The sequence below is a fragment of the Neomonachus schauinslandi genome, chromosome 2 (assembly GCF_002201575.2).
Source record: "Neomonachus schauinslandi chromosome 2, ASM220157v2, whole genome shotgun sequence".
NCBI classification, from domain to species: domain Eukaryota; kingdom Metazoa; phylum Chordata; class Mammalia; order Carnivora; family Phocidae; genus Neomonachus; species Neomonachus schauinslandi.
In genome coordinates, this window is record NC_058404.1 from 16,959,069 (window position 1) to 16,974,738 (window position 15,670).

General features: G+C 44.4%; 1 protein-coding gene across 2 annotated transcripts in view; it reads left to right on the plus strand.

Moving 5' to 3' along the window:
- Positions 1 to 12,249: 12,249 nt before the first annotated feature.
- The window catches only part of FAM149A (family with sequence similarity 149 member A), a 54,505-nt gene continuing 51,084 nt past the window's right edge, over positions 12,250 to 15,670 (plus strand). For both annotated transcript variants that reach the window (XM_044911772.1, XM_044911774.1), the window contains exons 1-2: positions 12,250 to 12,707; positions 12,753 to 12,902. In XM_044911772.1, coding sequence (XP_044767707.1) covers positions 12,250 to 12,707; positions 12,753 to 12,902 — 608 coding nt within the window. The remainder of the gene's footprint in view (positions 12,708 to 12,752; positions 12,903 to 15,670) is intronic.

Here is a 15,670-nt window from a genome sequence, read left to right on the forward strand (position 1 = left end):
TATTTTTCTTGATGTGCTTTGTATGTTATCTATCTATCAATGGTCTCAATTTCATTAAAATATTTCTAAGTGAATTTTTCTTATGAATTAATGTTTCATCAGTTTGTGAAAAGGCTTTCATTCTCTTATTTATTTGCTTATAAGATAGTTGATCAAATGGCTACAACTTAAATTGAGTTCAAATGTCATTTTTTTTAAGTTGCTGAATAGATAGAAGATGCGCAAGAGATGACCCATTTAACTGAATATAAGTCAAGCTAATAAAAGGTGAGAGTCTTGACATGTGTTTGACCTACACAGGAAGAAACATCCTGAACTTCAGCAAGCTGTTCTTTATAATTGTTCTCAGGAGGAGTCCTCATCCCTGGGGTTCGAAACAAGGGAAGTGCAGAAAAGGATGTTTGTCTGACCTATTTAATTTCCAAGAGTGAAGTGACTTGCTTGAATGCTCTCAAGGTGCCATCATGTTTTCTGTTTACTCCATCTTCTTCCTGTTTTTCACTTTCAAAACAAATTCCAGCTGAATCAACATTGAGTTTAAAATCAACCTGGGAATTTAGAGATTACCTAAAAATGGCATCTTTTTGACTGTAATAAGAAGTAAATGCTATCGTTAGCATTTACGAGGGGTGTTTTGTTAGTGAGGAGGGGGGTTTTCAATGCCATTTATTTAACGATGTCTAATTATTCAAATGTCTACCTTAGGTTATTTGTAAAGGGAACTCAATAGTAACTGATGGTGGCCATTGGAAAATGTAAAGATGCTCAATATGAAGAGCTTAAAAAATATTTCTTGCAATCTATAGAGGTAGAAAGCAGACTAGTGGCTGTCTGGACCTAGGGATGAGAATGGGGAGTAACTATAAGTGGTGCAAGAGATTTTGGGGTGATGAAAATATTCTAAAATTGGAATGTGGTAATGATTGTACAACTCTGTAAGTTTTTTACTAAGAATCATTGAATCATATTCTTAAAACAGGTGAATTTTGTGGTATATGAATTATATATTAATAAAGCTGTTAGAAAAATAGTATTCATGGAGCAGTGTGCCTTGCCCTGTGCTAAGCATGATGGGGCACAAAGGAGATGAGCTAAATTTTAGAAAATGGGGCAAGAAGAGTTAGGGTAGGAAGGGACTATCAAAGATGGACCCGGGGGCGCCTGGGTGGCTCAGATGGTTAAGCGTCTGCCTTCAGCTCAGGTCATGATCCCAGGGTCCTGGGATCGAGCCCCCACATCGGGCTCCTGGCTCAGCCGGGAGTCTGCTTCTCCCTCTCCCTCTGCCTCTCCCACTGCTCATGCTCTCTCTCTCTCTGTATCTCTGTGTCTCAAATGAATAAATAAAATCTTTAAAAAAAAAAAGATGGACCCGAACAAAAGTCTCCATGGAAGAGGATCAGACCTTTCAAAGGTGGGTAGGATTTTGTTGAGTGCAGAGGCAGGTGGCAGAATGAACAGTAAGGTGGAAGGAAGGAGGCATAAACTTGGTGTTGGATGGTCACAGGGATGCTGCAGAATATGGAACCATGTTGTAGAGAGCATGAGAGAGGAATTTAGATTTAAGGAGTCAGGTGTTTTGAAATTATAACTTTATGGGTTTCAATTGGCAAAACCAGAAATTATAATAAAATTCCTTCCTGTGATCTACGACTTAGATTTCTGTGACAACTAGGTGAATAGAGGATGTAACTTCTAACTTGACAGTACAAATATCCAGGCATACTCCCACATCACAGAAGGAGACTTAATGCACTAATTTTTTCCTATAAACATGGAAATCTATATTAAAGTAACCAAAAGAGGCCAATTAATTGGTCATTAGTTGCTAATTACACCAGGTGATATATTAGCCATTTTTAGCTCCTGCAACTCCTTAGCCTTCTCCATCTTCCTGTGCAAGGGAGAAACTGGTTCTGTCATGTGACTTTCCCCCCATCCACTTCGTGAGCCATCTTGCATACATTGGGCAGGAGTCATGGGACTTTTCACTGATGGAACTTTTCTGGTTCTATGTGAGAATTACTGGGTAGCCAGTTTTGAATTCTTAGCTCCCCTTTATCTTAAGTCAGTTCCCCAGGAAATAGACCCCGGGATGGAGAGGTACATGCAGCAGGTTTGGGGGTATGCTCTGACTTATGAGGGAGTGAAATCAACTGGATTGGGAAGAGGGAGAATGATGATCTGCGATGCAATTGAAGGTTGCAGCAGAGGCCCTAGCAGACCCTAGGAGACCCCACAGGTTTCACGCCAAAAAGGGGACTGGACCATTCTACCCTCATCTCAGCCAATCCATATTGGATGTAGGTAGTCCCAGGGAGGAAGCATGCCCTTGAGCAAAAAGCTTTGCCAAAAACAATTCCAAAGGAGGAGCTCAGTTGGGAAGCATGAGGAGTGAACTCTCCGGGCAACTGGAAGAATAGGTGCCTGGGTCCTGAAGGTGAGATCTGAGTGGTTCCCAACAGCATCCACGACACCTTCCAAGGGATTTAAAAATTAAAATAGATATAGCTCAGTTGGTTTCTTTGAGCACTTCTGCAAGCTTCCAACCATTTTATTTTTTAAAAAATATAGTCTCTTCTAGACATTCTGGAAAACAAATGGCTTTATAGGAAGCCAACATTTAAAAAAAAAAAATAAGGATGCTTTAACATTGTCAGTGTCTTCCAGTCAAAGAACAAGTTGGGTTTATTACTCACTGAACTGAAGAGGATACACAGCATGGAGATCTGGGGGCGGGGGGGGTCTCAGTAAGAAGGTATGTGAAAGGTTTGGGCTTTCCTTGGGTGATTTGGGGGGAGGGCATACAGAAGCAGAGTTTCCTTCTAGATTTCATGCTGTTAGAGGAGGGGGAAATTTTGTGATGCTGTTAGAGAGGGGGCACCTTTATCTCAATAAAGCTTGTCCGTAGAGAGAAGAGACTAGAACCCAGATGAAGTTGTACTTGGTAAAGAAGTAGCAGCTTAGCCAAGAGAGGAGTGTTTATGGCATTTTGAAGGTAGCACCATGACCTTATTTTTGTCTGTTCTTATACAAAATTAGGAAGTGGTCATGCTTTGTCTCATTTTATAGTGTCAGCGTTGCCTTGTCCGAGGTTGATATTCTGTGGGGATGTTTCTGTCCACCAAGAGGATAACATGGCCCAGCTGTGAGTGCTGGGCTGGTTCTGGATGTCAGGGGCTACTCTTTGCTTTTCTCAGCGGCTTTCAATGCAGGTATCTTTTTGGCTCCTGGAAGAAATACCGTTTCATCTTAGTGAGCACTTGGTTTCAAGTGCCAGAAACTCAACGTTGTTTAGGCAGAAAGGGAGAATGTTTGTGGTCTATAACCAAACGGGAAAAGGGCAGGGATATAACCAGCTGTCGAGGAGAACTAGAACAGGGACTCAAACACGACCACACCTCATCCCTACTCCTCTCTGTACGTTAGTTAATGCCCTTGGTTTGTACTGTTAGAAGGGGGGTGTGTGTGTGCACGGGATCTCTTAGGCTCCCAGTTCACGTCCACAATCCCAATTTCTAAAACCTCAGGAAAGCCCTCTGATTAGCCCAGTTTGGGTTATATGTCCATGCCGTGCCATGGCAGTGGGGTCCTGTGGTTGGCAGCACCCACCAGAACCAGGTAGATAGAATGCTGTTTCCCAAAGAGGGGAGCTGGACAGACCCAGCGGTTCATGACCACCATTTGAGACCTGTAGAACTGGCCTACTGAATACGCTGGACTTGGTGAGGTGCAAAAAGGAAACTGTGTTATTCTTTCTTCCTCTCAAAGTTCTTTTTAAGGAAATTCTGCCATTTGGTTGAAACCTCAGGCTTGTCATGGAGCTTTTCAGACACTTAGAGAGTACAAAGCGTTGTCCAACCTCATCATCACAAACCTCTGGTCCAGTAGTAATAACAAACTCTTGCCCAATTAGGCTTCTCTACTTCCCCAGCTGGGGTCTGCTTCCATCTGCTGGAAGACCCCTTTGATCCCATTGAAGGGGGTGATGGTGTTGGCTTCTTGTCTCTCTGCTCACTCCACCTGCTCTCCCACTGGCTAACTGAACACCTCTAGAATCTCAGGAGTTCCGAACACAGAAGAATGAAGGGACGTCAAGGACAGAGACAGCTACACTTGACCGGTATGGGTATGATCTGGCCTCTGGGCCTTGGCAGCATAATTCTGGGTGGCTGGCTCTTTCTGTCATGGGATGCTTTTGTCACTTCTTCAGAGATGCAGAATCTTCCCTTGGAGCCTAACTCACAGGCGAGGCATGGCTGTGGTTAGCTACTCCCAGCACAGATTCTTCAGGTGACTTCCTGGCATCTAATAAAATGAATTCAAAACTTTCCATCACTCTGTCTCCACCCAATCTTTCAAACTTGTCTCCACTATAGCTGTATACATCTAAGGTGCTGATTGGTGTTCCTCACTGGTCTTCCAAGATAGCATCCCATAAAAGGGCCCCTGCCAAGTAAATGTGGGAAGCGCTGTATGCTATTCCTCCTTTCAGAAATACACAATGATCATCAGGGTATTACAAAGCTAAGATGTCCTGCTTTAAAGATAGGTATTTAACTTTTTATGATCAAGGCATTCCCTAAGCCAATTTGATCATAGAACCCTTCTCATCATTTGACTTGTTAACATCCTGCTTCCTGCATGTTCTGCATACCACACTTTTGCAAATCTAACCATAAATGTTAGACTAAAGTTTGTAGCAGTGGACATAGAAAGGAAACAAACACATTCCATTCTGTGAAAATATATGTTTACCATGCAGAAATTTTATTATGTTTCTGGGGGAGACCACAAACAATAGAGAATCGGGGATTCGGAATGCTCCAGAATTTCCTCTAACCTCCTCCAACTCTGCAGTAACTATTCCAAGAATATGCTGGTACTCCGTTAGCAATGGTCCAAGGAGTTCTAGCCCCCACTGAAAACCTTAGTTCACATTTGAAGTTGTGTGTGTGTGTGTGTGTGTGTGAGATGTTGCTCTTTCTTCTCTTGCTTCACTTCCAGCACACAGTAAATAGTCACAAAATATTTGCTAGTGAATGATTAAAGAACCAAGTGAATGAATACACCCCGAACTCGAGCCACCTGGAACTGCTTGTGGTTTTGCTCACATGCCTGGCTCTTTCACGTTTCCATCTCCATGTAAATGTGGTTCTGCTTTCACGGCTGTCCTACATCCTTTTCTTGGCGAAAGCATGCAGTTTCAAGGGTTAGGTCAGGCATCGGCTTCTCCGATAAGGAGACCTAACCCTTGGCCTAATCTGACCTAACCTTGAAACTTAGAGCCTTCCTAAACACACCTCCTCCCTGGGATGAGTTAGTTGGCTTTTATCCTGTCCAAGCACTCTTGGATAGAAGAGCTCAATCTCTTAAACAGTGTGAGTGCCTGCAAAGAGTCTACAGAGGATGTAACCTTAAGACCCACTGTGGCCAGTGCAAGAATCTGTGCAAATCCTGGATAGAAGGGGCTTCGTGTCAGCCATGTGACTTTGGAGGGGGCTCTTGGGTCAGAGCCTTTTCTCTGCTCTACTTGTTTACAGAAGATAACCTTTCAGTGCAAGGGGATTTGAAGACCTGTTCTTCTGCTCTGGATGTTTTGGTGTAAAGCAATCTTGACTGGGATAAACACTGGGTCAAGTGAGATCGTCCTTCCTCAGAGAAACCCTGTTACCTAAGCAGTGGTAAGAAACAGAGGGTCCCTCTAGACTTCCCTGATAACAGTTCCAACTTCCCAGCTTGGCCGCTTAGTGATTCTGCAGCTTCTGATGTAACCTCTCTCTAGTGGCTCATATGGCATTTTCTGGCCTTAAAGTGTGTGTGTTCCCAATACCAAACCTACCCCAGAGGAGAGTGGAACAGGCAGAACTACCCCCCACCCTCACCCCCACACTCATTAAGAAACATCTGGCGATTTCTGAACACAAGAGGAGGTGCTTAAGGGATGGTCTAGGGGTGGGAAGCTGGAGTTTCTGTTAATCTTGGCACGGTATGTTTTGAACATCATATCTTTGAACAAATTCCAAGGGGTGCCATTGGGTCCACTTCAAACTTTAAGGACAGATTTGCCTATCACATAGTACATCCTCCCTGTTCCTTCTATCTCTCTTGTTTCTCTTATCTGCTTTTGCTATTCTTTTCCCTCCTCTCTGTTCTACACCTGGTGTGGAGGCATGCTTAGGAGAAAAACACAAATCATATTAATTTAAAAAATCCCTCAGAGGAAAATATTATTGTACCCTTGATCTATCCTTTTAGGACCATACTCTACTGCAGAGTGGCTAAGCTGCTTGGGCAGTATTACTCTTGAACTTGTAAACACCAGAATGCATTCTTCTGGGCAGAAAGGTAGGGGAAAGGGTCATTGGGCCTTCATGGGGCAAAGGCTTTTTTCCAAGCCCAGGTATCACTTCTCAGCTTGGCTGTACTTGGAGAAAATTATACTTGTCGATGTTATCAAACAACACCAAAACACAAGGGAATCCCCTATCTAAGATGTGGCCGAGTGAAATATCTTGCATATACTTTGCAGATTTAAAAATATATGTATATCTATTCAAGTCCTTAGCCCATTTTTTTTCCTTAACCCAGTCTTAAATCAAGTTATTAGGTTTTTGCGTGTGTGTGTGTGGGGGGGGGGTGGTTTGTTGTGTTTTGTTTTGTTTTGTTTTGCTGTTGAGTTACAGAAGTTCCCCTAAAGTTTCTAGAACCAGTTTTGACGTGTGGTAGTGGTGGTAGTTTTCCTGCCCTACTAAGCAGTTCTCCAACACCAGCTGGGTGTCGTACAATTCAACTCACTTCCAACACTGTCTCCTGGGAGGTACGGTCAGATCCCATAGTTTAAGGGCTCAGTCCTGCAAGACTGTTTTCCCCACCCCTGTACTTCAGAAACCAGTCACAAGTCCAGGGTGTCCCCAGTGCTTCTGACAGACCAGCTACAGATCAATGACCCCCTTCTCGGGTTTGACCCCTTATTGAGTACTATGGAATGTGCTATGATTATAAAGCAGGATAACCCTTATTTCTCCTTCGCTGATGATTAGTTGAGGGATGGACTTTTAATCTAGTTCTAGTGAATGAGACTCAATTGGTCAGTTTGAGAAGCTTCTGGAAAGTATTTTGTTCCTTAATGAGAGGGAGAATGAAGGAGTGGGCTGTACCTTCTTTTTGCTTTGAGGGAAAGATGGTTGGTGCTCAGGGTGCCATCTTGGGACCACCAGGAAACAGGCCATACATAAAACACTGTGACAATGTGTGAACAAAAAAGAAAAAAAAAGATTTGGCATCTCTGATGATGTTGGCAATTTAGGGCACCATTCTCAGAACCAGTTTATTGTGGGCTTCTTGCTCTGTGAGTGCTTGAGCCACGGTTGATGAGAGCACCTTAAAAGCCTCATCAGTCTGCTCTCTGCTCTCTCTGTGCTGTATCTGTTCCTACAGTCATGATCTATTCATAATCTCTGTGATCTAAAGCTGCTTTTTGATTAGTTTAAAGTTGTTCTTGTTTTAATATTTTTCCTTTGGTAGAATCCAGAACTCTTAATCAAATACAAAGGCAATTTTCCTGAGGCTTTTGAGGTTTTGATCTAGTTTACTTTTCTTTTATTGTGTTTTTCATAGAAAACAAATAATATGAACTTACTGAAAATATTCAAATAGTACAAAAGTGAGTACATCTGGAAGTAAATGTAGCTATAATTTCCTTTCAGATCTTCCCTCAGGGTTATTCACTGTAACCTGAGATTATGTGATAAACATTAATATCATATAATAAAATGGCATATAATAAAAACTAGCATCTACTGAGAGCTTACTCTGTGCTAGGCTCTGTTTCAGTTGCCAAGCATGTATTAATTAATATAACTCTCAGAAAGTACCATTATTTCAGATAGGAACTATTTGCATCCCTGGATTATAGCTGAGGAAACTAAGCGACAGTAAGAGGCATGGGTGTTGATCCATGGCAGAGATGACATGAACCTAGCGAGTCTCGCTCCAGAGTCTAGCATACTGTAGTGTCTCTATTGTGGTTGTTTGTAAATATTTGTTGCATCAACAAATATCTTTTACTATTAAGAAGCTTTAAATTTTTTAAAAAAGATTTATTTATTCATTTGAGGGGCAGGGAGGGGCAAAGGGAGAGGGAGAGAAGCACTCCCCATTGAGTGCATGGAGCCTGAGTCAGAGGAGGGGCTCCATCTCACCACCCTGAGCCGATACCAAGAGTCTGAAGCTCAACTGACTGACCCACCCAGGCACCCCAAGAAGCTTTAAATTTTTTTATAATCAAATCTGATAGTCTTTTTCCTTGCAGGTTCTGGCCTTGGTGTCATGCTACGTAAGGCAGTTTAAATTCTTAAACAGATTAATCACTCAGGTTATTTGTTTTAAGTTTCAGGTTTCCAAAACATAACATTTCTTCATAGCAACATGGTCATAACTTCCTAATATTTTTTCAGTGATGCAGCCAAGCATCATTATACACATCAGAAAACCAATGCATCTAATTGTTAATTAGCCAATATAATCAGAAGAGTTTTATCACAGAAAACACTGCTTTGACATAGTCTTTTGAAAAATCAACACTGCCACAGTTAGAAGCAATGGTTTACTGCATTTGCTTTCATGACTACATCTGAGTTAGATCTTTGCGGTACATCACCTGGGGCTCATGTTATGAGAATGGTAATTAACAGAGAAGCCTGGTAGCATCTAACATCTGTCTGAAAGACTGCTGATGGATGAACAATGGGTGTAAAAGACCTAGCATCTCGCTAGGAATTGTTTACCATGTTTGCAATTATAGGCCATTTTGAAAGGACCTTCAAACAAAAGGATCAATCATTCATTCATTGTGCCTTCCTCAGGAGGCTGGGTGGCCAGAATGTTTTATCCACTGCTTTCACTGACAATGATACTTCTTCCCCTGTCCTTTCTATGACTCTTGCCACTCTCTGTATAGATTTGAGACAATTATGATTTTAATTTGTGACCAGCTTTATAGAACAAATACCCCACTGAAGATGTTCATAAACATACCAGCCAGATACTATGATCATAAATTACCCCAATAATTAATTAATACCCAGATAGTGTATTCGTTTCCCAGGGCTGCCATAACAAAGTGCCTGCCACAAACTGGGTGGCTTGAAACAACAGAAATTTATTCTGTCGTTGTTCTGGAAGCTACAAGAGGGTATCAGGTGCTGGTAGGACCATGCTCTCTCTGAGACCTGTAGGGAAGAATCTTCCTGGCCTCTTTCTAGCTTCTGGTGATGGCTGTCAATCCCTGACAGTCCTTGGCTTGCAGATGCATCATTCCAATCTCTGCCTCTGTCAATACCTGATGTTCTCCCTCTGTGTTTGTCTTCAGATTTCTCTCTTCATCCTCGCATGGCAGCCATATTGAATTAAGACCCATCCTAATGCACTTGTCTTAACTTGATTACATCTCTAAAGGCCCTATTTCCAAATAAGGCCACTTTCACACAAACTGAGGGTTAGGACTTCAGCATATCTTTTTGGGGGACATGATTCAACCAAAACAGACAGAATACATGTAGACACATCTTAGAGGTAGAATACTTTCAAGCCGGGTTCTGGAAGAACGTGAGCTTTTCTGTAGTCTTATTAACGGTATCTATATACTTAAAGAAAAGCATGTGCATAGAAAGGAAGTGGTTAGTGATTTAAGCACAGAAATGTCTAAAATAAGGTTGCTCTTCTAAGAGGGAGAAGTTGTTGGCTCTATGGTTACTTGTCCCTTTGGTATAAAACATATATATACATATACATATATATATATGACTTACTCCCCTTGATTTGATTCTCTGCTCACCTAACAATCTTCCAACTTAATTTGGTCTTAACAGGAATTCCTTCAAAGGAAAAGAGCAGAAAACAGCTCTGCAGTTGTGTAATTATTAGTTAACACATTTGAATACGGGCTTATACACCAGTATTTTTTGAGTCAGGTTAGTGGAGCTCCATCCTAAGAGGCTGGTCAGCTCTGAAGGTCTTGAGCTGATCCGATTTTTCGAGTCCAAAAAATCTATCTGAGATGTGGTAGCAAACAAGTACCACTCCCCAGGAACTGGGTGACTTGAACCAGGCTTCACTCAGCAGTGGTTCCCCTTTGCTGCCTGTCCCTTCAAGTTATAGTACACATGTTCGGACTCAATCAGACGATTAGCAGCTTAAACACTGAAAGTGCATGCTCTAGCGATGATCTCTACTTGCCTTGAGGATTTAATTGTTTGATGAACCAGAATCAAGATCCTTATGAAATAAACAAACAGAAAATCTTTAGGAAACAAATTTACAATCTTGAATGAGTGCTGTATGAAAACAGAAACAGTTGAATGTTCTAATGCACCTCACACACCCCTGAGGCCACCTGATGAGTTGCTACGAAAGAGAAACAATGAGAATATGAGAAATGTTGATGGTCCAAAACCATGCTGCTTCTGGTTTCCTTGCATGATGACAGAGGGGTGTTGCTTGCTCAGTTTGACCCTGAGACCTTGGCCTCTAGTTTGTAGATGTGTCTGTTACTTTTCCCCACTCTTTCCCTCATTTTGATTCTTCACGGTGTGCTGGTGCTTTACATGCCGCAACTGCATGCTCTTCCCCTTCCCAGCACCAGAGGCCTTTTATAATCTGACCCTCCTCTGCCTTGTCTCTTACTTCTTTTAAGCACACTTGTGTTCGTCTTTCCTCAAGCTCATGCTGACTGCGGTGCCTGCCTTGTTTTCTGGGGCACTCACCTGACACTTAGCTTGTGATATAAAGCTGATTATTCCACATTGTGGGAGGAGAACTTCTCCTTTTTTACATCTTAATGCTTAACACAATCTTGAAGTAGAAAAGTGCCCAGTGCATGTTTGATCCTGGTAGTCGGTTGCAGAAAAGGGCTCATGATAGGTTGGCTGTCTTCAAGCCAATGAAAAGCTTGGCATTATTATAGAAATGTCCCATGGCTCAGAATCCAGTTTGATAACTTCCAAAAGACTAATGTATATAGTCATGAATATCAGTTAATTTATTCATTACCAGCCTTATTCATTTCTTTTCCTCACCTCAAATCAGAAAATAAACCTCCTGAGATCAAAACAGAAACTCTCTACTAAACATTAGTGGATAAACCCTGTCACTATCTTATTTTTAAATCTTGCTCAAAATTGACCCCACGCTACTGCAGATATATTCACACTCATAACTTTATCCTTCACACATATTTCTTCAGATTTAGCAAAATGCAATTGATTCCACTTAATAAAGAACTCTTACCTTTCATATCTGCCTTTGAGTTTGTATCCAGTCAGTCTGATGATAGTCAGAGTTCTCAAACATTTTAGTTATAAAATCTCTTGGTTCACTCCAATAGGTGTTTTGAACACATGCATTGTATATGGATTTTACGATCAGAGCCCAATCTTCTTTCCAAGTTCTTGGGTGAGGCACCTTGCTGTTATTCCCCTATGTCATCTTTAGTGACACACGTTGAACTTGGCACTGAGGTGGCAGGAGTGGGCACTGCTGTTTCAAGTCCCCCCGCCTGAATACACGTTTGTACTAACCTTCCCTCATATCAGAGGGCTGGCCATCTTCCTGACCTTGGCGCATTTGGTCTTGCCACGTCTTTTGACAAGATCTTTTGGAGCCAGGGTTATCTTTCTCAGGGTGAGGGAGAAATTGCAGTGTTCCTTTAAGGCGCGAATCAAGGAGGGGAGCCAGTGTGTGCATTGTGGACACAGCCCCAAGCTGCAGTCTGGGGCCCAATTAGCAATGAGCTAAGCAGGGTTTTTGTTTAGCTTAGCAACCGCCTGCGCGGTCCCGGGGGCCCGTTGGGGTATCTCCGGCGGGCGGAGGCCCAAGTCACCCTCCAGCCCGCGGTGGCGCTGGGCGGCTGCGGCACGTCGCCTCCGTGGGCTCCCAGACCTTTGGCCCTCGCGGGTCTCGAAGCACTAGGCAGAGAAGGGGCTGCTGCCCACAGAGGGCGGCCGCCGCCGGCAGTCTCAGCACGCCGCGGGCCGACGAGGCTGTCGGGGCAGGTCAGTCTAAAGCTACGCGGGGCTGAGCGCCCGAGGCCCCCCAGGCTCCGCGGCGGGCGGGGACCCCGGGACGCCCGCCCCAGCCCGGGACAGCCGGGGCCGGATCCCTGAGGGCGGCGCTGGATGGAGCCCAGCAGCCCGGCTTCCCGTGGTCTGGACGTTCAGGCAGCAGCGGGGACAGCATCTCCAAGACTGGGACATGAAGGTCGCTGTGTTGGACCTGGGGTCTCTCTTTGCCAAAATCTTCAAGACCTCGCAGGCGCCCCCGGCCGTCCCCTTCCCGGCCGCCCCCTCCAGCCCCTCGGGAGGCGCCGCCACCGCACGGCGGGCGGGCTCCAGCGCGGGCGCCTCGCTCCGCACGGCCCTGACCCTGACCGCCTTGCCCGCTCGGGCGCCCGACTCCCCCTCCGCCTCGAGGGGACCGCCCGCCTCGCTCCATCCGCCGCTCACCGCCTCTTACCCCAGGGTCTCGGTGGCGAGCCGCGCGGCGGAAGCAGTAGGGAGCCCCCTCTCGCTGCCCGGTAGCCCGAGAGCAGCCAGAGTTCAGCCCCTGCCCCCGGGCCCCTCCAGCGGGGGCTGCAGCGCCGCGGGCTCCCCCGCCCACCTGGCGGCCTCGGCGCGGCGGTCTGCGGGCGTTGGCGGGGTCTGCGCTGCGCGGCCGTCAGTCGGGGGCTCCGCGGGCAGCAGCAGTCTAGCCGCGAGCCCACGGAACACCCGCCGGTCTGGCCCCGGAGAGCGAGAGCCCGGCGCTTGGATGCCCCCTGGGTCTGGCCCCAAGACTCTGTTTTTCACCCTGCCGCACATCGGCGAGGAGCGGGCCTCGGACAGCGACTCGGAGGACGGCGGAGACGCGTGAGTAGCCGCGGGGTCCTTGTCTGTCTTGGTTAGGACGCCTACCCTCTCCCTGCCACACCCACCTTGCCTGGCGCGCGTTAGAAAATTTTGCTATTTGCAAGTAACTTCCACTAACTCCCCTGGGCACCCCCTTCCCCCCCCCGCCCCCAACCCTTGCACTTTCCCTGAGTCCCTATTGCTTGGCTTCCTATTCTTTTCAAATACACGCTGCGACGTGCTTTTGCTCAACTCTGTCAAGGATAATCCTCTGCTGTTTATTAGCGGAGAGGGACGGGAGACGAAGCAGGACTTGAAGGAAAGGACAGCATTTTGTTTCTCTTCTGCCTGAAGCGTTCATTTAGATCGTTTGATACCCTGGTTTCCTTGGGGACTTGAAAGGAGTCCCTTTCTCTCGAGCAGAATAAGACAGATGTGCAGCCGAACCGAATACACACTTTGGCAGCTACGATTTTAAGACAGGGTGAGACATGGTGCTTCCCTACTTTTCAAAGATCAGCCACAACTCTTATCCCAAATGGGATGGGTTTTCTTTGTGTGACATCTAATTAATTTACATATGTACAACATTATCTGACACACAGGGGATTTGTAATGCTCAGGACACTTCTGATCATATACCCTAGAGCTTCCTAGTTATTGCCATAGTGCGCTGCAGTACTACGGAAACGCCGACTGACTTCATGGGAACATTTCACTGGAGATCGGGCAACACTGTCCTCAACACACACACAAGCACGCACACGCACACATGCACGCACACGCACATACGCGCACACGCGCGCGCAAACACGCGCGCACACACACACACACACAATCCTTCCACCATCAAGAGCAGTGATGAAAACATTGCTCTAAAAATGTGCAGTTCAGAATTAAGGTGAATTTTATTTTTCAACCAGCAGAACATACGGCGATTCTTAAGTGGGCACAAAAATGTTCAGCCTTCTGAATCCTACAAAAGAATAGTGAAATGGTCAAAGGCAGGCCAGAGGGGCCCATTCACAGATGGAAATTTCTACATTATAACCTAGGGAAGGAAGAATAGTCAGTCCTGCTAGCACAGAAGCTCTTCCCCACCAGGTCTTCCCCACCCCCCGCCCCCCCATGGACTGGAGAACTTCTGCATTAAAATGGATTCTAACCCTATCACAATTTAAATAAGTGCATTTTCACAATACTGCGTGACATTCATCTCAGTGCAAAAATAAACAATTAAATAACATTAAGTTGTTTCTTTTCATTTAAAACAGCATAGTAGGAAATGCATTAATCAATTGATTTTTTTCAAAGGAAATTCAACTGCATTTGGATAAGTGGCTAGATCCTAAAGAATTAGGCCTTTGTTATTGGCTACTGGCCCTTAACACTTATGCAGTTAATGTTTTATGAGCAAACAGTTTTACACACTGACTTTAAACTCTAGGCTTAGAGCTTTATACAAAAAGGCACCCAGGCATTCAGCATGGCCAGTGAAAGAACTGGGTGCTGGTTTCAGTTCTCAAGCATCTTAGTCCATGTTTCTATTGTCTGAACATTTTTAATAGGTACTTTTTGAATGACACTGTATTTGGCATTATATTCAGAAGTGACTCTTCTGCATTAGTAAATGTATCCAATTTTACTGAAAGTACAGGCATTGAATTTTTGATAATTGCTATGAGAAATAATATGCACAGCATTCAAGAATCTTTCTGATTATGCGTGTTCATACTCTCCTGGGACATCAGACAGCCCTCTGAGTGCACCATTTTTCTTTTGTAGATACACAAATCCTCATATTCTCTTCCTTTCATGCCTCAGTCCTTTTTCATTTATAAAGTTTACAAAGGGACAAGGAGAAAGAAAGTATTAAGCTGCTTTTTCCTTCAATACTACAGACGTTTTGCTCCTTGAAGTATATTTTTTTCCCTCCTGGATTTCTGGGTTGGCTCTTTATAACATTGAATAAACAGACATCATTCAATGATGGATTTACATTATACAACTACAGCCTCACCTGCCAGTTTGCAGATAGCTGCTACGAATTATTAGCCTGCTTGATTAATATTAAAATAGAGTATTTAGTTTTCTAAACCCCAGGGACATGAGGAGGTGGAGGTGGTTAATGAAGGAGTAGGAAGAAAAAAGCAGTAGGTAGGGAGAGTATGGAGACATGGAAACAACTGGAAATAAACCCTTGGGAAACATGAATCTAATGGTAAGACCATTACACTCAGTTACAAAGCAAAATCCTCATTCACAGTTTATATTTCTTTGAAGAAAACCCATGCATTTTACATGCTGATTCTGTACTGTTCTATTAAAACTAAAAATAGTGAAATTAATTGGAGTGGGGAAGTATGCAAACTTTCTTGCAGTTCTGGGTCTTTCTTCTCTCTCTCTCTCTCTTTTTTTCCTTTTTTACTACACTGCTCTATAGCGGGACAAATTTTGATCTCTGAACCACGGATTTGATAAATGAATGGCCCACCGAAGAAAGGCTTGCCCTTTGCATTCCACGAGGTGCATTGGCTGCCACATCTGAACCAGAGGCAGAGGATACTGAGTTCCCTTCTTCACCTCACCTTCTTGCACTCCCCGCTATGTGATCCCACACTTTTTGTCTTCACCCTCACTTCCCCATGCCTTACTGCCTTTCCTTTACACTGTGCACCTCATTCACACTGTTTTCCAGTCTCACCCACACCCTGCACTGCCTCTTTGCACTTCTGAACTACACAATTACCACCTTGTGAAAGGTCTTATTCTGTTTGTTCTGGAAATAT